General features: G+C 37.3%; 1 protein-coding gene across 1 annotated transcript in view; it reads right to left on the bottom strand.

Moving 5' to 3' along the window:
• PDE10A (phosphodiesterase 10A) overlaps window positions 1-25711 on the bottom strand; it is a 193279-nt gene that overhangs the window by 66849 nt on the left and 100719 nt on the right. The window contains exons 3-4 of the mRNA XM_086461062.1: window positions 12321-12349; window positions 275-395 (exon numbers count right to left, since the gene is read on the bottom strand). Of these exons, the coding sequence (XP_086317188.1) occupies window positions 275-395; window positions 12321-12349 (150 nt within the window). The remainder of the gene's footprint in view (window positions 1-274; window positions 396-12320; window positions 12350-25711) is intronic.

Genomic DNA, 25711 nt, shown 5'->3' with positions numbered 1-25711 from the left:
AAAGTAAGTTCATACCGACAGAACATCCAAAGAAAACACTACTACCAAATCATACGATGTTTTCAGTTGGAAGGGACATTAAAGATCACCTAGTTCCAACCCCTCTGCCATAGGCAGGGACACCCTCCACTAGACCAGGCTGCTCAAAACCCAATCCAATCTGGCCTTGAAAATCAATCCCTCAATTCCTGTCTTTATTAATTAAACTACCTAAGAAATGTGATGTGCACTGATGCCAAGTAAAAGCTCAGAGACATCTGATTCTCCTTCTTACCTATTTTAATGATGCTGCTCAGTTCATACAGAAGTAGTTGGTTATCTCCTCCTGTATCCAGGCGCTGTTCTATGTAGCTATTCAATTCGTACACCACACCTTGCATATTTGTATCCTGGTACTATGGAAGCAAAGACAAGAAGTACATTTTAGAATAACTCCAATGTATTTTACAGGTTTTAAACATATAAATTAATTAAAAATACTATGTTGAGATTTCAATACCAAGTCAATCGTGACTGGCCTAATCCAGACACCTGAAAAACTGGGTCATTGTAAAGCAAGAGGCACAGTACTCCACTCTATGCTCCATTAGACATTTGTTCAAAGCATACCAAGTACATCACTAAGCAACTAGTGATTGCTTGAAATTGGCCAAGGTTACATGACAATGTCTCAAGAACAAACAGACATGCAACAATTATAAGATAAGTAACTTTCAACTTCTTCCTTTTAAACTCCTACTCCACCATGAAAGGAGGCAACTAGCTGCCTTTACCACCATCTTCCACCTCAAATTCATTAACCAAATGCCAGAAGTGTGCCAAGCACCAGAACCTTGAGATGCTCAGCCTTTCAAATACAGCAGCAATTAACACCAACAGACTGAAGGACAGAAATTGCATTAGTCAAAATCACACTAGCCACCGTGGCCTAACAGGCATTTGTTTCAACTGAAGATGGCAGACAAAGCCAGAAAGAGATTACAAATTAGGATATTTAGATGGGAGCAATGGTGTGCGGGTTGCTGGTATGATGACACAGCACGACATGGCTAAAATCTCATAGGAAAGGAGATGTAGCGTCCTTTCAGGGGCCCAGCTGCATTTGGTTATCCAGATCCTGAGTCCTGAAGGGCTGATAAAACTGGCAATAAACGTGCATGTGTAGCATGACAGCATCATGAACAATAACTTCACAGAAAGCAATACTTGGCAGTAAGTAAAGATTCATTACCCTGCCCGAAACTGGTAATGTGGTAACTGAAGAAAGTAATATGGTCAATTACTTATTGAACTCAGCGATGCAGTAAATTGCACTGCTTAATATAAAAATGAAGCTGGTGATATTTAGATGAATTAATGTTGCTTGAAAGACTAAGACTTATTCTCCTGCTCATTCATACTTTAGAGCCAAACGCAATATAGACCAGACTAATATAAACAGTACTATGGAAAATGCCACAGAAGTTCAGAGTATCACAGTCTACCCACCAGTCTCACGTTTATGTGCATGTATGTAACTCTGTTCTAGATCTCTCTAGATCTTCTCTGTTTGTAACTTTGAGTAAACCTGTACATGTGACACTTACTGATGGATTAAGCACATAACTTACACAGTATATGCCATAATATAACTTTTATTCACTATTACTTTCATGCATTTCTACGTACAAGACACTATGTCATGAATACAGAGCATACGGCCATATATATATATATATATATATTTTTAGGACAGGTTTGGCTTCTCCCTCTCAAAAACCCCCAACAAACTCTACCAATAAAAAACCCAAGTCCTAAGTGCTTGCTGGATAACATCAATTCCCAATTCCTTTAAATTAAGTAGGTCTTAATCTTGACTTTAAAATGGCTCCTGAGAACATACAATGTTTGCCATGACCCCTTCTTAACACATGGTGGTCTGTTAATCTATTGCTCCAGATGGACGTATTAGAACATTTGAGACCTAGAGCGTCCAAAATGTTCTCAATGTATAACACACTTAACACTGAATAATTCTTTCTATAAATTGATGTGATGATTATAAATTGTGACAGCGATGTAAGGTCACACTGAATACATGCGTAAACTGCTGTAAGTCTTAAGCTTACAATGCAGCATGCCATTATCATTATTAGCACCGTATGGCAGCTGGCAAGCTTCCATTGACTGTCCCCTGTTGTGTCCCACATTTACTACTGCATGATTCTTCAAAGGGAGAAAACAATAGCATCGTTTCATATAAGTGGAATTTTTATACTTACAAAACAGCTGTAAGTAGCCATGTAACAGGAAAACAGTGATTGAGAGAGTCTGTATTATTCACGTGTTAACCCATATCTGCAAGTGTATGTGTGGCTGCACATCCTAAAGCAACAACAGCTAACCAAGCACACATGCACAAAACCTTTATCATGTGGAAAAATGCCTTCTCAGAACTTGGAAACTGATGCATCTCTCTTCACCTGTGATGCACAGTCAGGATTTAACTAAAATCTTCAAAGATTAAAGCTAATACATTAAGAGAACGCATCATCAAAATGAGCCCACTGGCGTACCAGCCGTGGCAGAACAGTAACTTTCCCCACAATCAAGCAACAGTTCCGCATGTGTAGTAATTACATAATAAGCTATGTGCCCTTATCCTCACCTATGCAACATATGCTTGCAAACATTTTCTAACCAGGGCAAATCATTGCATGCCTCCATGTTACTAAAAAGATGGTAGCTGCGTTAATACATACAGTTGTAATACAGCAGATTTCTATTACTGGTAATCTGTGGATCCACAACTGGCCAGATGAATAGAATTTGGATTCACAATTAACTTAGATCAATCAGCAGCAAAGAATTACTCTGTCATGCTGTAAAATGGTTTTATTTTTATTACAGTGGAGAGAAAGAGGTTTATTTATTTGGTTCTAGGCATTTTAGACTGGATAACCACAATTATGTTTGGTTGAAAAGCCACAATATTCTTGAGAAAACCATGTATTTAAACACTGAATAAGCCACCAGCAAACCTTGGTACAAGCACTACCCAATGTGGTTGCTTACACAGACCTGCACATATTTGGTGTAAAACTTACTTTAGGAAAGTAGTTCCTCAAAAAAATTCAACGCACTCAGTGGAAAAAAAGAATATTTATTTGTCACCAGATATAGCACAAGTACTGTTTCTTAATTTGTTATGGGAGTTCAGTTTGAAAGTTAAACATTATTAATACTCAACTCCTTTTACTTAATTCATTCTTCCCATTGCTGACCTCCTCCTATTCAAGATTCAATGTCGACAAGTACTTTGGCATATTAAGTGCAGAATTCTAAATTTCAGTGACATTACATTAAAATAATTCAAGTGGACTAAAAACTGGTTTATCATTATCATACTGGCATCGTACTTCTAGTAACTGCATATATTATAATGCTACAAAAAAGAACTAACAAGAAGGGAAATCCTGGTATAAATATTCATGTTAAAATTTACAAATATGAAAGGAGGTTGTTTCTGCAGAATTTACATAAAAATATTTCTGTGGTTATTTGTCTTTAGAATATTGTGGTGCAACAGAAGACAGAAACCCATGACAGGTTAGAAATAGTGCTGTGACTTGGATCTAAACAAAGCGGCTGAGAATCACAGGCATTTTATTCCATGAAAGGAGACACTGAAATATAGAGTGAGATGAATTTTAAGCATTCATTCTGAACAATTAAGACACAGACACACACACAAAAAAAAATCCAAGAACATAATTTAATATCTAAAGTAAATTTTATGTATGATAAACTGAAACGAAGATTAACTTCCATACTTTCATGCTTATAGTGTAGCTGTGCCAGGGGCATTTTATGCTTCTGCAGAAAAGAAAAAGCCCTTCTGCTACAACAAAACCCCTTCATTAATACATCACAGGGTCAGTAAGTGCCAACATAATCCAGAATTTAATCTGTTTTCTCTGTAACTTCTTAAAATATCTTCTGAATAGCAATGAGAAGAGCAAGTTCCTACATAATACTTACTCTCTACTACAGACCTCTTTCTCCACAGCAACAATTGCCTGGTTCTGCAACAGAAACATGCCCTTTTACAGACCTCAAAGTGCATGACATTATTGCAGGCTAGAAGGAGTTAGAATAAACAAACAGCCCAAATTCCACATAATGTGGAAAAGGATGGCCAAATGTACTTTGGGGACACCGAACTTCATCGGATGAGGAGAGAAAAACAAACCAACCAACCAACCGTGAAAGCCACAAACATGGGGGGAAGTGGCCACATCCAGAGACTCTCCTTTTGATGTTGCTTATTTTTCATCTGTAATTTGGGCATCTTAGGCTGGTTTCAGAGGATGTTAGAGAGAACCACAAGACAGAGCTCTTTGTCAACTGAAGCAGGCAGCCTCTAGCCAACCACAGGGCTCGGAGGGCTGGAGCAGTACTGCCTTCTGGGAGGTGGTTGTACAGTCCTCTTTGGTTAGAGACTCAGTGGGGAAGGACAGCCCAGGGATTTTGCCCAGGAAACAGAAGAAGGTGCTGACCTGTCATATCAGTATGCCTTGGATACAGACTTTTGGGAAAGCAAGGACCAATTCTTCTAACAAGCACCAAGAATTTTCTTAAAAATTTTCAAGGCTCACCCACCCTTTCAAGTATTATCAGACTGAAATGTAGAGAGGCCCTTAGAAAGCAGCATGGATCTTCATAATCGGTGCTTCAGGTCCAGGCCCTGGTGCCAGTCCAAACTTTCCCTATTTCATTTGCTATGGGAGAGTAGCTGGGAGGTGAGGGGCACTGCCTGACTCTCACCACTGTACAGGCTGGCTGGACAGCATGCAATGAGGATGCCAGCTGAGCGAGCTTGTGTTACACATGTTGTGTCCAGTGCCACCCTATCCATTTGCAAGGTACTCTAGAGGTGTTAGAGGGGCCACACCACGGATAGCTGTGGGACATTCTGTCCCAGGCCACTTGAAACTGAGGCCACATATGTAGTCAGATATGCAAAAAGGCAAAAAACCCAAAATACCAAAAAACCACCATCAAAAACCCCCTCAAAAAACTGAGAACAAAAAAGCTTCATGAGATCAAAATGACATTCTTAAAAAAAAAAAAAAAAAAAAGACAAAATCAGCTGTTTAGGTTAGAAGCAATTCCTGCACCAGGATTAGGATCCGTTGGGACAAACAGAAGCTCTTGCAAGGAGCCTCGGTTATTGAAGGGTGCTAAATCACTAAGAACAAAGGACATACATAGGCCAAGGAGACTGTATACAGACATGGGAGTCTAAAATGCCTATTCTCTCTTTGGTTACATCAGGTAGTATTTCAGATAACCAGCTAATACTTCATCAAACCACCTAAATTAATCTGTCAATGACAGCATCAAGACTTGCAGATAGTGAATCCAAGTGATGCTGCACAACATTTTATACAAACCATGTCCTTAGGCAGGGACTGGATTTCACCACGAACACCTAAGTCAGGAGATCTGAAATATGACAACAACCTGTACCCAAACTTCTTCAGTCTCCTCTTTAAAACTGACAGCTACTCTCTACGAAGCATACTACAGAACATAAGCAGCTGTTAAACCCAAAACGACCAAAATCTCCTGATAAAGTTTGAGTTAAAAGTTTTTTTTTCCTCTAAAACTATAGTCTCAGCAACAAGAGTCATGAAGGAACAAATTTAAAGACGAACTAAAAAAACTTCAAATAAAAAAAAAGTGCATTCCTTTGCAGTCTTAATGGTCTGAACACTTGCTTGACATTTGATTGAGATAGCAATCTAAACTACTTTGTGCTAGGTATGCTCATAGTGGAACAGAAGTATAAAAGGACTGGCCTTGTATACATATGCCATTGATATCAGCTTTATAAAAAATGAATTCCCAATAGCAACACTTTTGTACTACTTAAAAACAAGCATTGCAGTCACAAAAATAAATGAAAACTAAATTGTTTGATGCCTTTTGTTGAAATAGATCAGCTTTCCCTTCCTTTAAGGTAGCATTATGAAAAAACCAAACAAAACAGATCCACAGTTTCCATTCTGATTTAAGAGACTTGCTCTATACAATTTTCCAGTTGCCTCCATAACTTATCTTCTGGGAAGATTATCAATACTTAATTTCTGTATTTTTTTTTAACAAAATACTGCATTTCTTATAAGAATTCTGGGACCATTACCTTATTTGCCCACATAATAAGGAGATTTTTAAACTGAAGTATATTCTTGCCTCTCCTTTTTTTTTTTCTTCTGCTCTCCCTAAAGGAATGCATAAATAGAGAGGAATATATTGGCGACCAAATCCAGTCTCTTGCAGGTAAAGGCAGCCTTGTAAGAGACAGACATTTTGTTTAAAAGCACCTAGAATATTCATTCCATGTGTCACTACTCTTTACTGTAATGAGTACTCAGAAATCTAATTTAGAAACAGAAATTTTGCTGTTCATACAGATATCCTAGATTAGCCTGACATAGTAGATGACAGGTGGGGGGAAAATATCTGTATCACAAATCGCCTACGACTTTAAATGCAAAAAATGATCGCATTTTAGTTGTAGTAATGTTACTGCACATCTGATGACCAATGGGCATAAAGAAAGAAATGCTTGCAGAAAAAAAATGCCAAAATATTTAATTAAACCAATAATAAAATTGGAAAAAGGACAGAAACCTTTATTCAGGTCATTTTTATGTAAGTTAGGTTGTGTACATCCTTGACATGTATGTTTACATGTACTGCCGCCTTCTGTAGGCCTGGTACTTTCACCAGCTGCAACATTTTACATTGTTTAGCTGCACTGATGGCTAGTTCACATTTTGCATAGAAACTGGTGTTTCTCATTTTGGGGCACAGAAAACTAAGAGGTAACTGTCCTAGTAACAGTGAAAACACATCTAAACTGTACATGTGAAGATCCAAATATATGGATCTGGACTTCTTCCAACCCACCCCCGCCCCCCAAAACACACACCCACACAAAAAGCTACAGATAGGGAACAAGACTGCTTGCTTGCTTCAAGGTGGAAATGCTGAGCTGAAGCATGTCAAATCCTCAGACTGAAAAGTAAAAGTAGAGAGAATGCGGTAAGCAAGTTTACAGTGCAGAGCTGGCTTTCAGAGCAGCAGTGAGCTTGGAAAGGAAGCTCAGAAAAATATCTCTGCTCTAAAAAATCAGAAGAGGTAACTGGGGTTGGCTGGAATAACTAGTTTTGTTTAATCTTGAATGGTGGAAAGCAAGAAGCTGTAAAGAGCAGACTTAGCTGAGGTGATTAATTTTAATGCTCATACATAGCCTCAGAGAAAACTACTTCTACACGCATTTGTCTGACGTCTATTCTTCTTGTTTTGACTGGAGAGGACACGGGTTAGAACTTGCTCAGTAAATAAGAAGTTTAGCATTGCAGCACCATACACAGGTATTTATGAATTGTTCGTTCGTACATCAAACACCGTTCACAACAAAAGCAAAGAAGGGAAAATACGAGATGACATTTGGCAGGATGGGCCCTATTAAGTCAAAAGATGCAAACCAGCTCTCACTCTGCACAGAAAGAGTTCACTAATTTTGAAGGCACATGTTTCCCAGCCTGTTTATGTAGCTGATTTCCAAGCCTTGGAGAGACGGTGAGCTTCTTGCAAATAGCCCCCATTCACTGGCATCCAATTCTAACTTTTCCATCAGCTCCTTCCCTGCTATCGAATAGTAACAATGAAATAAATTGCTTCACTAGTAATAGGAAAAATACAGAAAAAAGCAAAGGTTTGGCTTATGAGAAAAGAACATGATGATCATATAGAAGTAACCATATAAGCTGTTATTAACTATAAGGCTCATAAAACCGCATGAATATCTCAATTATATCACCTCTCCAGATTATATAATAAAACAGCATAATGAGCTTCATTTTGACTTGACAAGGCTGAATACTGCTCCTCTTTTTAAAAAGCTTTTTATAAAATCACATTCCCTCCTAATACTTGACTTGCAAGTACTCTAAAGACATCATGTACAAAATTAAAAATAAACTTTCTCATTTTCTTACCACTGTTGCTTATCACTACCACAGTATCCACAAGATTTTTCTTTATAAAGAAATCAGCTTATACAAGTACCTTCTTCTCGTGTCAATGGGTGCAATGCCATTTGCATCACTTCTAAAGGCTGAATATACATGTTTGTTCTAGTTCCCCTAACTTTTTGATTAATTTGTCACAGTCTTCAGTTCTGGGACTGTGCAAAAATATTTACATCTCATCTTTAATAAGGAAATACTATGAAGAATGAGTTTGCTTTGTCAATGTGTGTCATTAAAAGCCCAAACTTTTATTATTAGTTGCATGGTGAAGATATATGCAATTATTGCAACTATTTACTGAAAACACACTTGCTAATTCTGTAACTTTCAGTGACATACTGTGCTGGGTGCTAGCTGGTGCCAAGGCAGCTGCCAAGAGCTCCAAGTCCAAAAAGGGGAAAGGAGAGGATTAAAGTATTATCCCTGCTTCCAAGAATAAAGTACTGTAAATGAGCTATTCACTTGTTAGGTAATAATTTTCTGGTATTTATATGGTAAACTTCTGCAAAGTGAATTGCTGTTGGCATCACCAGAGTTTACAAAGCAAAGGTACTTGCCAAAAGGCAGCTTCACTGGAAGTATTGTTCAAGTAAACATGGAATGGAAAGTCATTAAGCAAAATGAACAACAGCTAATTTCACTGTGATCATATCAGGAACATTAAGTATTTTTGTTTAAACTTCAGAATCTGAGGTACAAAAGAGCACACAGTGATCATGGGAAGCTTAGCAGCACGTAGAACAAAATCCTGGCCATAGTTCATGTAGGAACGGGGTTATTTTTGCCAACTGAAAAGAATAACATGTCTCCAATGCACGCTGTTTTCATGAATACTGTCAAATAAATATATCTTTAGTCTAGATACACACAAATATGTATGCACTTAGTGCTCAAAAATCACACTCTATTTTCATTTCGTTTGCAGATAGAACAGCAAAAAGAAAGTATAAAATTCAGCTTAAGTTTTCGTCATCAAAGTAGTTCAATAGTTGGTTTTCTTTCTGAAATCCCTCTGCCCAGAAAATGACTTCTGTAGCTAGGATGGATGGGATCAGCCAACACACATCTGCACAACAAGTAAGCAGAAGAAACTCAGCATTTCCAAGGATGTTCCCAATACTACATCACGTGAAAAGGAGATTTTGTCCCCAGTCACATATATTTCATAAATACTGGAATCTAGCATGCAGAAAAAAGTTCACAGGTTCACTGTTTGGTCACAGATGCTCACGAGATATTTTGTAACCAGAGTTGTGCTTACGCCAAAAGCAGTCTACAGGAATCGCAAAATCTTTCCCCTTCCCCACTCCCATCAGCTACTATGTCAGGTTAATCTAGGATATCTTTACATGTAACTTCTGAACATCAAAATACTGATGAAATTGCCCTTCCTAGACCAGACTTAAAAATAATACATTTTGAAAAGCTTCTTTTCTATTCTGCAAATCTCAAAATTTAAATTGTCAAAGGTTTCTCCTACTCTCTCATTTCAAAAACATGCAGTGTAACGTTGATAGCCAAGATTGCTACTTTATTTTAATTTTCTACTAATTGTAGAAAATGCTAAAAATGGCAGAAGATTAAAAATGCAGTTCCTAGACAACAGCATTTTTCAGAACTTCCTCAACTTTCAAAGTGTAAAACTGCAATACAAATCCTTGAAAATAACAAAATTTCCTTCTAATAATTCAAGATTTTTTTTAATTTTTTTTTTTTTTAAATCTGGACACCACTCATCCCACTGCATTTTGCTGATAAAAAGAAAAAAAGCAAATGAATGACAAGTTCAGTATTCAGATCCTCTAAAATAATCCTATAATCTTGCATGTTTATAAAGAAAAAGTTAAGGCCTTTTAGGGGGAGAAAGGTGATAAATAAATTTAACAAAAATATCTTCCCTCAATTTAATTCTGTTGTCCGGTGTAAGCACAACAGAAAAGGAGACTATTGAAGCAACTGATCTCACAGCATATGACTATGAATATTTTAATGTTTTCACTATGCCCAACATTGAAAGATGAAAAAAAAAAAAAACAACCAGCGATGAAAACCACATTCTTTTCCAGCATACTTCTACCTTGGTTCCTAACTAATATAATATTTTAAAATAGTTCGTGATTTAACTCTGCAATAGATTTCCTTTCACTAACCTTTATTTTTGCTTCCCTATGATATAAGATTCTTCTTGCAGACATTTTCAGGAATTAAAAATGTAACGCTTAATGACTTTAAAACTCATAATTCTTCAATCAGCATGAACACATCTTTTTGTCTGAAAAACATTACTCATGCACAGAACCTTCCTAATTTAAATTCTAATTTATGTTCAGATTTTAATTAAACTAGCATCTGTTTGAGCTGCTTCTGAAGAAAGAGGATGTATTACAATGGTCTACATTTTTTATTATATACAGCATTATTAAAAAATAGCATAAACTAATAAACACGTTGAGTTGTAGTATAGTGCATTACTGAGTGTTCTTAAGTATTCTACTTTAAAAAAAAAAAGAAAGGGAAGCATAACATGGTATACACACCAAGTGCGCAATGATTGATAGCTAAAAAAAACCAAGGGAGAATGTGTTTACTTAAGAACATCTGAAGTATCTTCTGCACCCCACTGACTCCAGGACTTGAAGTGGCAGCCCATCCATCCTCAGGAAAGCTTTGAGTCACTACATATGACTTCGAGGGGCTGGGATAGCTGGGACCAGTGTGTCTGAGAGACAGAGGAGGTGACTGGCAGGGCAGACTCAGAGGCTTTCAGGGTTCCAGAGTTTGCATCATTTGCTTTAAATATCTCCAATGTGGTAACCTAGATAGTTTTGTAACTCCATTTTACAGACATTTAGGTAAAAAGTGAACCTATTTACAAATTAACAACAATTAAAAGGAACTTTCTTCTACAGAAATAATTACGGCTTCTGAAATTTTTTAGGCAGATCTCTAACTATTTTGAAATCAAAACAATATATACAGATATACTAACAGCAATAATCTTTGGTTGCACCAATAGGCATTTACTCAACTGCCATAACTGTTGAACACTAAGGGGTGATCAAAAAATGTGTAATAAATTAATAAATTACTAAAACTTATTTTTACCTAAATTCTCAACACCCTTATCCATCCAAAGCACACGATGTATACTGAGAACTTGTGCTTGAATAAGCTCATTTTAGATATAATTTAATCTCTTTTTCATAGTCTCGTAAGAACCGAACTTCAGTTCCCCCTTACACCAGCCCTCTGCTCTCAGGGTTACCAAACTGAGCTTTCCACTACCAGCCTGTTTCCACTCCTTCCATACCCCAGTATTTTCCAAAGGACTTCTACCGAGAGCAAGACCACCCAGGTGGCTTTTGCAGTCATTCAACCAGACTTATTCTTAATATTTCTGACACTATTGTGTTTCTCCTGGGAACATGAAATAGTTTATGCAAGACATTCAAGAAGAGGAGTAAAACAGGACTATTATTCCACCTCAGACAGCTGGAAGTGGCTCCTTCATCTCACATGGAATAACATTTGGGTGCTTCAGGCTTACTGGACGCATCTGAGGGCAACAGATTGTTCTGTACTGATCTTTTGCCATTCCCAGCAAAGGCCCTAGTTTCTAACAGGTCCCCCTAACTAGTCCTCAACCATGCTGATATTCTGCAGGACGCAGTATCAATCAGGTGTAAGGCTAGAGCTGGGAATTTATTCCTGAATATATTTTTTAAGATTTTACATTACATTGCACACAGTACACTGCAAAATATTTCAAATTAAAGAATCTACCTCATCTGTACCGCAGCACATCTCAAAGGGAGTTATTAGATAAGGCATACTCCTTCCCTTGTTTCCTCTTAATGCTTGCCATTGCTCGAGGCAGTAGCATCGATTACACAGCCCCCTGTTATGCCTAAACTCAAAAGTCCCATGATTTTCCTGGTTTCCGTGAAGGACCTTTTTAAAACTGGATCATGAAAATAGCACTGTGAGAACTCTGAATTTGTTAATGCAAAATACCGTTTAATTTATTTACAGCCAATCATGTGTTCTTAATATTTATCTTCCTTATTAATTGTTCTGTAGTCAGTCAGTACACCTTTCCCCGCCCCCCCCGGAGATCCACTGTATCCAGGGAACAGAGTCAAGTCTTGATCTGAGACTGCACAAAAATCAGCTCAAGTGAATAGTGGGCCTCAGAGACTACACTTCTTTTTAGAGGGGACAGAGAGCAGCACTTACCCTGCTGACTTCTTTAGGAGTCGATTCATCTAAGAGGAAACAAAACAAACAATTAGGCACTCAGGGAGGTTTCTAGACTGAATGAAAAACAAGATATCGCACTTCAGACAATTTTTGCACTCTTGTACATAACTTCTAACATGGTTAACCAAAGTAATCGAAATATCTTGAGACTGGTGTGCATTTACAATCTTTTAAACTTACAAATCTAAAAATGAATAAAAATTAGTATCAAGTATTAGTCCTGACTAAATAAACCCAGGAAATTTCCTATGTTTCATAGGTCAATTCACACGTCAGCTAAACCTGTAAGACACATATCATTCTTCTACATTTATATTCCAATTCGGTAAGACAATTGTTAGTATAGCACAGTCTGAGAAGTAAATGTGCTTTGCTAGCAAACATATGCCAACAACACCCTACATGTATAAGCAAGTTCGTGAGTAGACTTAAGACTTTTTGTTCTGAAGATCAAAGATGCTATTCCCGTTGACTTCTTTGGATATGGAAAAAAAGCTTTGTGACCGTAAGATTACAAGAATGTCACTGATGTGATCTGGTGTAACATATTAAAAGCACATAGATTACAAAGTTATATATACACATATATTTAGATATAATATTTGTGTGTATATATATATATATACACACAGACTCTATTATATTTTGTCCTTTCAAATGCACAGAGATTCTCATGCATTTTTTGTTATTTAAACACGTGAAAATAACCACAGGTACAATACCAGAGCACTAGCTAAAATGTTGAGTGGTATTTCTGAAAACAAAGGGAAAGCAGTTACACAAGAATGCATCTGCCACAGGAAACATTTCCAACTTCCAGTTCAATCACACCAAAAGCAGCTTAAACACACCCTTACAAACCTCCAGTTGGTTAGCTATTTCTGAAAACATGAAGGGAACTATTTGTAACCTTTTATTTGGTACTAGGAATCAAATTACTATGCTTTATATATTAATTTTGAGTCACCAAATAGATTAATCTCACAGAGAAATATCATATACTTACATTTGTGGCCCTTAATTTACACCGATTTTGATACTCTATTGAGTGGATTTTCAGATATCTGTCAGATACAGACATCACATCACCTAGGCTGCTTAACAGTAGACATACTACATTTTCTCCAAAATCACCTCCAGGTGAGGGAGGGGTCTCAAGGTGCTCCTTGAGAAGGGAACATTTACAAGTATTTCAATGTTATCAGCAGCAAAGGCATTTCATATCTTGCCATTTCAGATGAACTTTTAAACACAGAGCTAGAGAAAAGGGTTTTCTAGGAAACAGTTCGAGACTCAATTTCCAATGAAAAAACTCTCAATAATCATACTGATTTCTCCTCAAAATTGAGTGATACCAAGTAAAATCATATATCCCACAACTATGACTATTAGTCTTCTCTTACCCCAATTAAATGATATACTAGTAATTTACACACGCAGAACACAGAGATAAACAGTTGAGCTATTTATTTAAGGTAGTTCTGTTGTTTGCAATGCAATGTGTAACACATACTCGGCAATGTTTAGTGATCATAAAATTTTCCTTGACTGGATGAATCTACATACCAGTTACAAGAACAGCCAAAATTAAGATTCAAAATCCAACTCCCCTACTACCTTATTTCTGACAGTGAGCAACAGAAGATGTGAATGACAGAATACAGGGATGACAAAATGACCCTTTCCCTGAACTACACTCTCCATTTTCAGTCACCAAGGGATCAAACGTTTCTTGAATCAGTGGTCATATTTTTCTTTTTAAAAGACTAGGATGGGGTTTTCTTCCTCACACTTTTGAGGAATAGGAGAGGTGTTAGATTTTGTTTATTTTTATTTTAAACCTGAGCCATCATCCTTCAGCATTCACAACATTCTCCAAGTTCCACGGTTTGAATACATATTATGAGAAAAACCATCGCATTTCATTTTGCATCTGCACATTATTAATGTAATCTGATGCCCTCCATTCACTTTATCTACGGAGCCTGTGATTTATTCTATAAATCTCTCAAACAAGCCCTTCTCTGCTTCACAACCCCATCAAAACCTTTCCTGACTTGAGAAGTCTGGTCTGGTTTGCTGCTGGTGCCAAGCAAGACACTCAGCACTGCTGGTCACTCTCACCGCTCCTGCCTCCTCTATCCAACTGCATCCTTCCAGGATGAGAAGTCCCAAACCACAGGCAATAGTGCAGCTCAGGAAAACACAAAAGGGACTTAACAGAACGACACAGGGATGACTTACAGAGGTCTGCTCTCCATTTGAAAGGAGTAATTTCTAACATTTTACCTGTTTCTTGATGGCTACCAAACATTGGGCTAACATTTTCAAACATTTATCTTTTGTAATACCAATATCTCTCTCCAGAGCACTAACAACTAATTACGTGCCCACTACTGTCTATGCAAAATTAGAAACATCTTCCCCCATGTAAAGCAGTCAGCATTTATCAGTATTAACTGTCAGCTGTTTTATCTCTAGGTTACTCAGTACTTTTAGCACCTTGAATAACCTCATACCCTAAAAAAAAAAAAAAAAAAAAACAAAACCACAACAAAAGAAACCCCACACCCTCATTTTTCAAATTACCTTCAAACCTGCATCCTCTTACCCAAGTTATGTATGTATATGCTGAAAAGCACATGTAAATCATACTAGTGATCTCACTCTACTGGAACAAATATGAATTTCTTGTAATATATCTAATATAAATGATTACCATCACAATCCTATGGCTTTCACACCATTGCGAGACATAAGTGCCACTGAAATTTCCAATGACAGACAGAGGACAGATTAAATGCACCACATCTAAAGCTCACTACACAGTATAGAAGTCTACATAACCTCTATTTGAGTTTCTTTTAATAAGAAGTTATGTAAAAGTAGCACGTGAAGCCCCCGTCCAGGTCTGGGTCCATTTTGCTGGGTACAAGACATTAAAATGGACAGATAGTCACTACATGAAAAGAACTTTTTCCATCTCTTTCTGCGAGGAAATCAGGAATGAAAATGAAACACCTATGGTACTCAATAAGTTTCATAGAACAATTACTAAAGACAATACTTTTTCAGAATAAAAAAGATATAATCAATATGCCATGTTTTCAAAAGAAAAATTAATTGTTTGGGAAATTTGGTGTCAGAACTCCACAGATAAAGTTTGCAGTATAGGGATTATGAACTGATAGGAAAAATGGAAGGTATTTTTAGGGGAAAGAGGAAAGTAAAAGATATGGGGGAGAAGAGAAAAAATAGCATCAGATACTCTGTTTATACATCTAGACGCAAGTTAAACTACCACACAATGAGCTAGAACACAAGAGGCCTTCTCTTTTTTTCCCCAAGAGCAGAGAAAGAAACATGACCCCATGCACCTGGAGTGAATCAAACTGCTTTTCTGGAGATACAGTCTTTAAGGACTAGGTACATGCTGAGTGATAGGATGCACATACGCCTCAGTGCTGGCACCACTTTGCCGTGGTTTTATCCACAGAACAGAGCACGATACTTCCCTGACGACTTCGCTTCTGTGAGCTAAATACAGGGAAAATCATTGGAACAGCAGTTCCTCCCACAAATTATTTTAATAGCCAAAATACAGGATTAGTTAATGTATGAAAGTAACAGGGGGCTGATGAAAAATACCCTCAATTTGCATATTCCTGTTCATTTAAAAGCCATGAATTCTGTTTAAAAGGTACAAACACACCAATCTCTTGTTTGTAAATCAAGTTCCATCCATGTAAAATACGAAGCTTTTAATGAAACAGGTTAACCATTAAAACAAATTCAGAGGCATTAAGTACATGAATAAAAAGCAGCTTATATAGAGTTAAATCTGACAGAAAAATTCTGTGCTTGAATATAAAGATCCCCATTTATTACGGCACATTGCTTGGGAAAACAGTCAGATAGGGGAAAGTGTCTTACTAATGTCTGCACTGAGGGAAATAAACACCCTGGGACAAAGCAAGTGTTTGTGAAAGAGATCATACAAATGTTCCAGCCACTAGAAACTTTCCAGTTGGAGTTCACTTTTTCTTTAGACACCAAATACAATCAACCATGATAAATAAGTGTCAGTCACCCTCTCAATCCCATTTGTTACTAGTATTGCCATTCACAGAATTTACGAGGATCATGTTAAGCTTCTGTGAAACCTGACAATTATTAACACAGAGTAGTACAAGAAACGTGTATGATTTAGTTCTTGCATCCTGAATATACCAACACTGTTCTTAACAGTTTCAAAAATAAAGTGATGGGTTCTTGAAAAGACATCACTCTACACAAATACATCAACTTGGCTGTACTGCTCAGTCGAGGCTGTTGCAAGCTGTGGTTTTGATGCCATGGTTCTCAATGTGGCCTGATGCACAGTGAGGTAAGTAGGTAGTCAGTAGCAGTGCAATGGGAGCAGCACAGAAGAGCACACGACCCAAGGAAGAGGTAATTTTGTCCTCCAGAAGCAGCAGGCACGCATCAGTAATCTAGCAGAACACCCTGGTTTAGCTGATGCTATAAACTCTGTTATGTTAACGCCTTGTTAATTTGAGCATTATCACGCACTGATACCACAACTGGAAAAATTGTGGGGAACAGAACTAAATTTCAAGGGCTTCCCCACCTCCATATACCAAGTTTGGTCAGCAAACGCCTTCACCAGCAATAACGTTGTTCTACCCCACAATGAGCTGGTTTAGGCAACTAAATGTGCAGAAAATGGTTCAATTCCTAAGCTTTCAAAACCAGATAACTATCCTAGACCACAAGAATAAAGTTACACTCAGTTTCATCTTGACAGCTTTGCAAACATTATTATTTATAAAAGCACTCTTCAGAGGTAAGCAACATCAGGAGGAGGCATGGAAAAATGAGAAGAGTTCTGTGATAAGATTTAGGTTTTAAGAACAAAATTACAATTTAACAGACTAACACCTCAGCTTTACTACCTGTACAATTCTAATTAACAACTGCACAGCACACTATAGATATCCAAAATAATTGATATGGTAATTAAAGACAACATTCATCTGGGAAAGCTTCCATACTAAACCAAGACAAGCAAGATAGGCAGAAGAAAACAAGAAAGGGAACAGACAGAAAAAAAAACAACCACTCACAGGTTTGGCATTTTTCTCAGTATAAATGAGGTGAGGTTTGGTATTTGGCACAGTATACACAAGGTCAGGTTTAGTCTGGGGTTCTCTTTTTGGGTGGGGGTTGAGAAGACATATTAAATTGTGCAATAGTTCATTTAATAGGAAAAATTCAGATTTTATTTTGCACATTAAAAAAATAAATCTCATTTCATACTTGTATTTCTACGCATGCTTTTTTCAAAAAACCAACCAAAATTAAACAAAAAACAAACAAACAAAAAAAACAACTAAACAAACCAAAAACAAAGGTTAATGATCTTCTGACAATTGAAAGATGCTAAGCCAGAGTAGTCACAAAGACAACTGTAATGCAAAACAAGCTTTCAACATCTCAGGTATGATAGTCTGATGCATTCATCAAGGAAGCAATAATCACAGAATCACAGAATGGTTTGGGTTGGAAGCGACCTTAAAGATCATCTGGCCAACCCCACCGCCATGAGCAAGGACACCTTCAACTAGACCAGGTTGCTCAAAGCCTAGTGGCTAATGCTAATGCCCACTAGTTTTCTCACAAGAACTGTTTCAGAAAAACAATACTGCACTTTCACCCTGGCCTTATGCTGTTCTTTGTTCTGTCTAGTTAAATACTGCTGCTGGTCCACCATTGTTGTTGACGACAGCAAACAAACGCTTAGGATTAATTCTGTTTATGAGATCCCAGATAGCTGTAACAGCCACATTTTCCCAAGGAATGTTTTCCCACACAGCAGATGTCAGATTGACCTAATAATTTTTCTTTTCAAATTTTGCTTTAGGCTCCTTTTCCTTCAGTTAATAAGACACAAGTTGTTTGGAATGCAATTAGACCAGCATAAATATCTTTGCTGCTTTTTTTCCCTTGAGAAGTGTCATACACCCACACGTCAATAGAAATTCCACATCAATAAGTGCAGATTGGTTAACAACTGATCTCACCACCATGAAAAAAAAGTTTACCAGGTTTAATTTATTTCTGTGGTAGAATAGCATCAATCAGATGAGTTGGTCAGTCTATTTTAATTACAATTTGCATCCTTATTTTAGATACCTTGCATCTGGCAGCTTATGCCTCCACTAAATTTGTAAGATCTTTCAAAGACACCTTAGCTGAGGGTAAGTTTCCTAAAGCGGCAAATATCACACATACGTAACAGAAATGCTAAAGCCGTCATTCAAAAATGTTCTTGCTTCTTAATGCGCTATCTCACTGAGAGCACCTAAACAGCTCTCCTGACTTTCAACTGTCTGGATTTATTTCACAATTCAGAAGCACCTGAAACGTTACTTCATAGAAAAATTAGTTTGTTTAAACATAGACTTAGACATTGAATATTCATTAGTATTGATCACTGGTGGCACACTGGGTTTCTTTGCTTGAAGCAGGACAAAACATGAATTCCAGCTTTTTTACATCAACAGTAAGATCCACATACTTAAAAGTTCCTGAAAAAGGATGGTCAAATCTTCCTCTTCTTAAACAACAAATATGGATCAGAAGATAAATAAGTTCTGAATGAAGACTTCATTGCAGATGGTAAGCACAGACACGTATCATCTGCCAGATGTCCTAAAATTTTTATACCCTCCTTTGCATATAAGCAAACAGGTCACTACACAAAATAGGAGCCAAGAGACAGTGCGTTTGACTTAGAGATACCTAAATGTTTGGGGGCTCATTGTTTTCTGTAGTCTTAATCCCTCACAAAACTGATGAAACATTTGGAGCAATTTTGCAGGACAACCTATTTTGGCCAGAAAATTTCCAAAAGGGACCCTCTGAAAGTGTCACCAGCCCTTGTGAAAACAGAAAGGCTTATGGAAGATCCAGATTTTGCCCACTTCTGAAATTGCTTAGCAGTACAAAGCATACCGACAGCAGCCCTGCACTTTTCGTATCTGTGGACAAAAAAATCTCAACTGTATACTTGATGTGACAATTTAGGCTAATCTAAGAAGGTTATTTCCACAAAATTATGATCAAGAAAATTACTTTGTAGTTAACATACACTTACCTTCTCACTTTTGTTTAAATAGCAGGATGATGGATGTGTCTCTGAACCTGTGGAATGATATCTTCCCCACATCAGCTAAAAGTTTCATAAAAATATGTAAAAGTCTCTCAAGTTGAATACATCTCAGGAAAAATCATGTTTTAACCTGGTCTTTGACCACCAGGAAGAAACTTAATAGTTTCCAGCAGTGAAGGTACCTCACCAAGAATTTCTACAATTGTGTTTTATGGTAATTAGCCTGTGACTTCATATCCTATTCAACACATCTGTTGAATAAAGAGTGTTAAATTGGTTAGCTCATCTATCTTACAAGTCAATGAGGTGCAATCATCGTTGTTCATTACTGGAATACAGCCACTAGACAATAGGCTGAAGAGCATGTATCACAACTTACAATGTTTTTTCATACTTACCAGTTTACAACTACACCTTTTTGCCTATATCTACCCCTTTTCTTGCCTGACACTCAATTCTGTTTGGCATTCACTGCACTAGCTCTTTAATTTCTTTAAAATTGATTACACATCTTGCAAACACGTTTGGTGAAGGAAGTCTCTCATCCAGTAGTAACATAATTTCAGTGTTTCTCTTGTTAAATCAAGCTTGATTTTCTCCTATTTTTTGGTCCCAGAATCCTGCTAGTTGCCAAGTATAAGGTGAGTGTAAGGTATCCTTAAAGTTTACTGCAACTGACGTATTTCAGAAACAGCACTAGCACTACACTACTGAATAGAGCTGTTCTTTCACTTTTGAATGTCTTTCAAATATACTGCACAAAGGCTGAAGTTTTATTGTGCTCAGCAGGTGTTTTCAATGAGAAGGAAAAAATTATATTGCTGTTGGCTCCAATACTACTCAGCTATATACTTTAAACAATTCCATTGAAATCAATACAACAGCTACAGCGTGCACTGGAAACCAGAAATGCTTATATGTATTAAATGTTGCGGCAATCCTGTTATGTATAGCGATCCAGGGCTGAAGGAGATCATTAAAAGAGAACGCTACTCAAAGCAGGTCCTACAAAGCTCCAACAACCTAAGAAAGCCACGTTGGATCTTGTCCATTGTAAGACATTTGGGTGTTTTGAAGATGTGTATTACTATGCACACTCTTTGGATCCTGCTTGGCCTCTTGGGTCTGGCTTGTTCATTCCTAGTCCACGAATACCTCCCTCTGACTGATAAGTTGTCTGGAGGATTTCAAGGAAAGGCACTTCTTCCTCCTTCTCCAACATCTGTATACAGCCCATCCTCCACTCTCAGCCCTATGAGGCAAGGATGGGATCACAGAGTGCACGCAGCTCGGTGCCATGAAGTTCCCAACCTTGTCATGGAGTGAGGTTTCAAAGGTTTGTTGGCCTAAACAGGCCAAGACATTTCAGCAGGTTCTCAGCTTCTCGAGCAGGAAATACTGCATATGGCTCAGTGACAGCAAGAGAATATAACAATCTTACACTTGTTGGGAAAAATGGAATCTTACACTTATCTCAAGGGAAAAAAAGAGCATCAGATACCAATGGTTTTGCTACACTTTTTTCCTTTAATTCTTTCTGGTTTTTTCTCATCCCTAGCTTTTTGTTTACTGTACTCTCGTCTCCTTTTTAGAAACATGTATGATTTTTTTTTTTTTTATGAAAAAGCATGCCCATGTAATAAAATTGTAAGTTATCACATACTTTCAGACTCCAGTGTTTATCTGCCATAGAGAATCTAAAGTAGAAGCTTCACAGCCTGCATGATTTTCTTGTTTCTCTGTCTCTGACTGCATTGAAAACAAGTGTTGTGTTTCTGAAATTTGCAGTAAAATCCTCAACATCTGCAGAAAAATCAAGACTGAGCAGCTTTATTCTCTTTAGACCAGCTGACAAAAGAAACAAAAGAAAATGCCCCAGAGGAAAATTTTGCTAACGTCAACAAGGGTAAGGGATCATTAGAGCTTGGGATGATAGGCTACCACATGGGATGGTGTAGTGATCCGGTGTGATACATAATTACGTCAGGGGAATCATTTCAATCCCTCTGAAGAAACCCTACTGTAACTACAACATACACACATTTGTATTAGAGATGTATTTTATTTATTTTACCCTGGAGACTGAAAACTGAGAAACTGAGAAAATGTTCAAATTAATCTGGATAACACTGAAGAAGAAAAAGTGACAGAATAAAATTTACAAATTAAGCCTTTTTGCTTTTAGGATATTTCAGCCGATTTGTTTGTAATCATAATCAAGATCTCAGTGACTGTGTGTTGAGTGTTACAGAATAATGATGTGCAGATAATTCAGGACTTTGGAGTCTTTGAAAAATGACACGTTACACTAACACGATAAACAGACTGAAATCAAGAGAAGATTGAACTATTTACTACTTATCAGCACCACCACAAGTGAAACATTTTGCTTGCTTGCAAGGAGGTGACTATTAGAAAAAAAATAATTATAACTTCAGTGAGCATAAAAGAACAGAATCTGTAACTACAAAATTACAGATAACTCTCTATGAAAGATGACAGTACCACCTGAATTTCTAATCTAGATCGTTTTACTATAAAAAGATTTATAGTGACAGACAATTATAATCCACAGGAATTACACATAAAAAAATAATAGCAAAATTTATCTTTTTGGCTCCTGTACAACAACAAAAAAAAATCCAAGACATGTTGTGGAGTTCAGTATTCTTATCCTGGAATTTCAACAAATGCAAACTTTTAACTCTCCCTAGTAGCAGGTACAGTATTAAAGATACCAGGCCAGACTTAGAAAATATTTCAGGCAGCAGCACATGCATCAAGATTTCCAAAAATCTCTAAACAATCAGGCGCTCAATTCCTTAAAATGAAAGGAAGTTAAATATCCCAACTATGAATAAGCATGATGATTTACTACAGCTCAAGTGAGAATGAGAATTCACTAAGTTGTGGGGACTCAGCCATTTGTGACCCTACAGCATCACCTTACAGCTCTGTACTATGTAATGAATCTCTGATTTAATGTGTGAAGGTTATAATATTGGACAGTGAACTTACTAAAAAGCAACATAAAAAATGTGACACATACCAGTTGCTCCTGGCTGAAAATAAGAATGTTCCAAATGAAACTCTGTTTATATACCTCCGATTGGTCTTGTGTAAACCTCAAGGACACACTGTGACAGCCATCAGACACTTCTGCACCAGAACACATTGCAAAGTCATGGCACCTAACAGTCCATATATATATATCAGGAGTTATCATAGAACCTCAGAACCATTTGGGTTGGAAGGGACCTTAAAGATCACCCAGTTCCAACCCCCCAGCCATGGGCAGGGACACCTCCCCTGGTTGACCAGGTTGCTCAAAGCCCCATCCAACCTGGCCTTCAACATTTCCAGGGAGGGGGCACTAAATACCTTGGTCATTAAATACCTTGGCACACTGGCATCCAGATTACTCAGTACTTTTATCCACAGTGGTTCTCCAAGAGATTCCACAAAAATCAACAGGCAGAACCCAGTCCTCAGTGGACTGATGATTTTCTCATTTCTGAATATACCTATCAGCACATCCTTATGCTCCACCATGCCAACAAATCTACTGCATATCAATTTTAAGTACAGAAGCTTTGACAACAACCTGCAAACAGAGGACTGGCTGTACTATCAGGCACAGGTGGTTGCCCCTTTGTAAGGACCTAGCCGACTGAAATATTCAGCCATAAGCAAGGAAGGTAAATCACAGTACCTCTGCTGTTAGGAATATGAAAATGACTCGGCGACAGAAAGCATCCCATTCTTAGAGCTTGCAAGGCAAACGCGCTTCAGACACACCCGTACAGAAAACAGATTACACTGGCAATTTCAGAAGGAATTCTCTGCTCACAGCAGAGATATATAGATTTCAAAGAACACCAAAAAAAATGTAAAAACATCTAAAAGAAAACTGCAAATACAGAGGTACAAGCTTAGAGTGAATGAAGAACTGGATGTGTTTATGCAAGACAAAATTACTTTCCTGTGCTTTTTTATTTAACTAACAAAATCCAATGCAGATGGTAAATTAATTGAAATACTAATAAGAACTCAGGAAATATATAAAGAAATCAGCTGGAAAGCTAATAAACTATATCTAACACAGCAGTAAGAGAGAGTGGAAGTACCACTTCTGTCGGTGGAATAAAGGGAACCAGAGCCAACCATACCTCTTCACCATGGTTGAAGTTGCCACCTGCTGGGATAAAGAGCTGTGTCTATCTCCCAAATTGTCAATCTAAGAGAACTACTAATGATCACACACTGAGAGCAGGCAACCAAGTGAGTAATCTAGTCCTTTTCTATCAAAAGAGTAATTCATAATCTAAGTCCCTTCTGCTTGTGCCTTCAAAATAGTTTTAAAAACAGTCATGATTGAGGAATCTCCTATTTTCCCAGTTACAGCATCATTCTTCCCAACTTCTTTCATCAGGCCTGCCATATAGTTCTGTCAACACCAACGTGAGTTTCTTACACAAGCGGCACACAACTACCTTGAAGAGGAATTTGGAAAAACAACCCTGTGACTCAACTGCTCCTTAGACACTTTCTTTATATTTTGCATCTACCTAGTTCAGGAACACCAGAGCTGCGTTAGTTAATCCATTTGGGTGTCACATCCACACAGACATACGTGTAAGGCCATCTGATTTTCACAAGCAATAAGTGGCCAGCAGCACTAATTCATTCACGAGCTACTAGGGACTTGACCATTTCTAAACATCAGGCCGCTTGTTTTGACACCTAATTGCAGGAGTGAGAATAAGTTACAAAACAGTACACCAAAGAGAACAGCCTAATAACTACATAATAAGCTGGTGGTTCAAAAGACAAACATTAACATAATCAAATAAAGCAAGACTCAAAGTGGAAAGAAGAGCCAAAGAAGAGAGCTTCAAAACAGAGTTGCAAAAGGAGGAGATTCAGGGAGAGAGGGATAGAGATGCCAGGATGAGCAAGAAGCTTGGACCAAGACGTCAGATGCTACTAACTGTGATGGACTTTACTGACCTCTCTAGGATTGCTTTACTTTCTACTATGGTAGAAAACAAGTTCTACTAAAAAGAAAAATTAATACTGTTTATTACTGATCAAAAGAAAAAAAAAACCCATAGAAAGAAAATCACACATGTAATTCACAAGGTATGATTTGCACAAAAACATATCCTTTTGTTTGCAATATTGCTCACTGCCACTGTTAAAGAAAAAAATTGAAAATTAACTCTTAAGCTTTAAAAATACAGCTGTCAAGAAAAAAAAAGGCAGTTGCTTCACTGTGCTTTGCCATTTTTTATCAAATGAACAGATGGCATTATTAAAATTCTAGTAGAATGAAGTATTTATAAGTTCATTAGACAACACTAACTACACAAAAAAAGACAGTAATATTGCAAATAAAGCTGCAGGATTCAAAATAGCATAAAAGTACAAATAAAGGTTATAAACTCACATTTATGAGTTAGTATATGAAAAAAAAATAATGCCAAATGAAACAAAAGCACTCAAGAAATGCATGAAAAACTCTGTAAAACAGTAATTCATTTTCCAGGGTCACTTCCAAGTTGCTCCATGCAATCTGAGGCTGAATCCTATACAACAGGTTTCAAGTTGGACAGTCTACAAAAGAGCTGAGGGGAAAAAGCCTGTTGGTTTTGCTACATTTACTTTTCTTTAAACATATATGTAAATTCATACTATGATATACAATAAGTAACAATGAAATTACTCTGGAAATAATCCTCACAGAAATTTCAGTCTTATTTTCTGAGGTGATGTTCCCAGAAAAGAAAAAAAAAAAGTTCGGCCAAATGCATCCAGCACACGTGTCCGTACTTTTTAAATGTTGTGCTGACTAGCTTATTTGATACTTGAGATGTTTTACCTGCTCATCTCTTCACCATCTTGAATTATTAGCCTACACAGAATTCACTTAGGAATCATATGATTCGTAATTGCTTGTCTTACTTTCTATTGTCTTTATTCCAGCCACAGCAACATCTTGGCTTGGTAAAGTGGTGTCTGCTAGTATTCTAATTTACTTGAAAAAGATGCAAATTCCTGTCACCTTCAAAATGTGACAAAATGGATTCACTATAAAAAGAGTTAGCTAACACCGTGAAAATTCAGCTTTCACTCCAAACTAATATATATCAGTTCCCGTATGTGCTGATTTATTCAGCTATACACCACTTCT

The sequence above is a fragment of the Leptosomus discolor genome, chromosome 2 (genome assembly GCF_034619465.1).
Source record: "Leptosomus discolor isolate bLepDis1 chromosome 2, bLepDis1.hap2, whole genome shotgun sequence".
In the NCBI taxonomy this organism is placed as follows: domain Eukaryota; kingdom Metazoa; phylum Chordata; class Aves; order Leptosomiformes; family Leptosomidae; genus Leptosomus; species Leptosomus discolor.
This window is presented reverse-complemented; position numbering and strand designations above follow the sequence as displayed.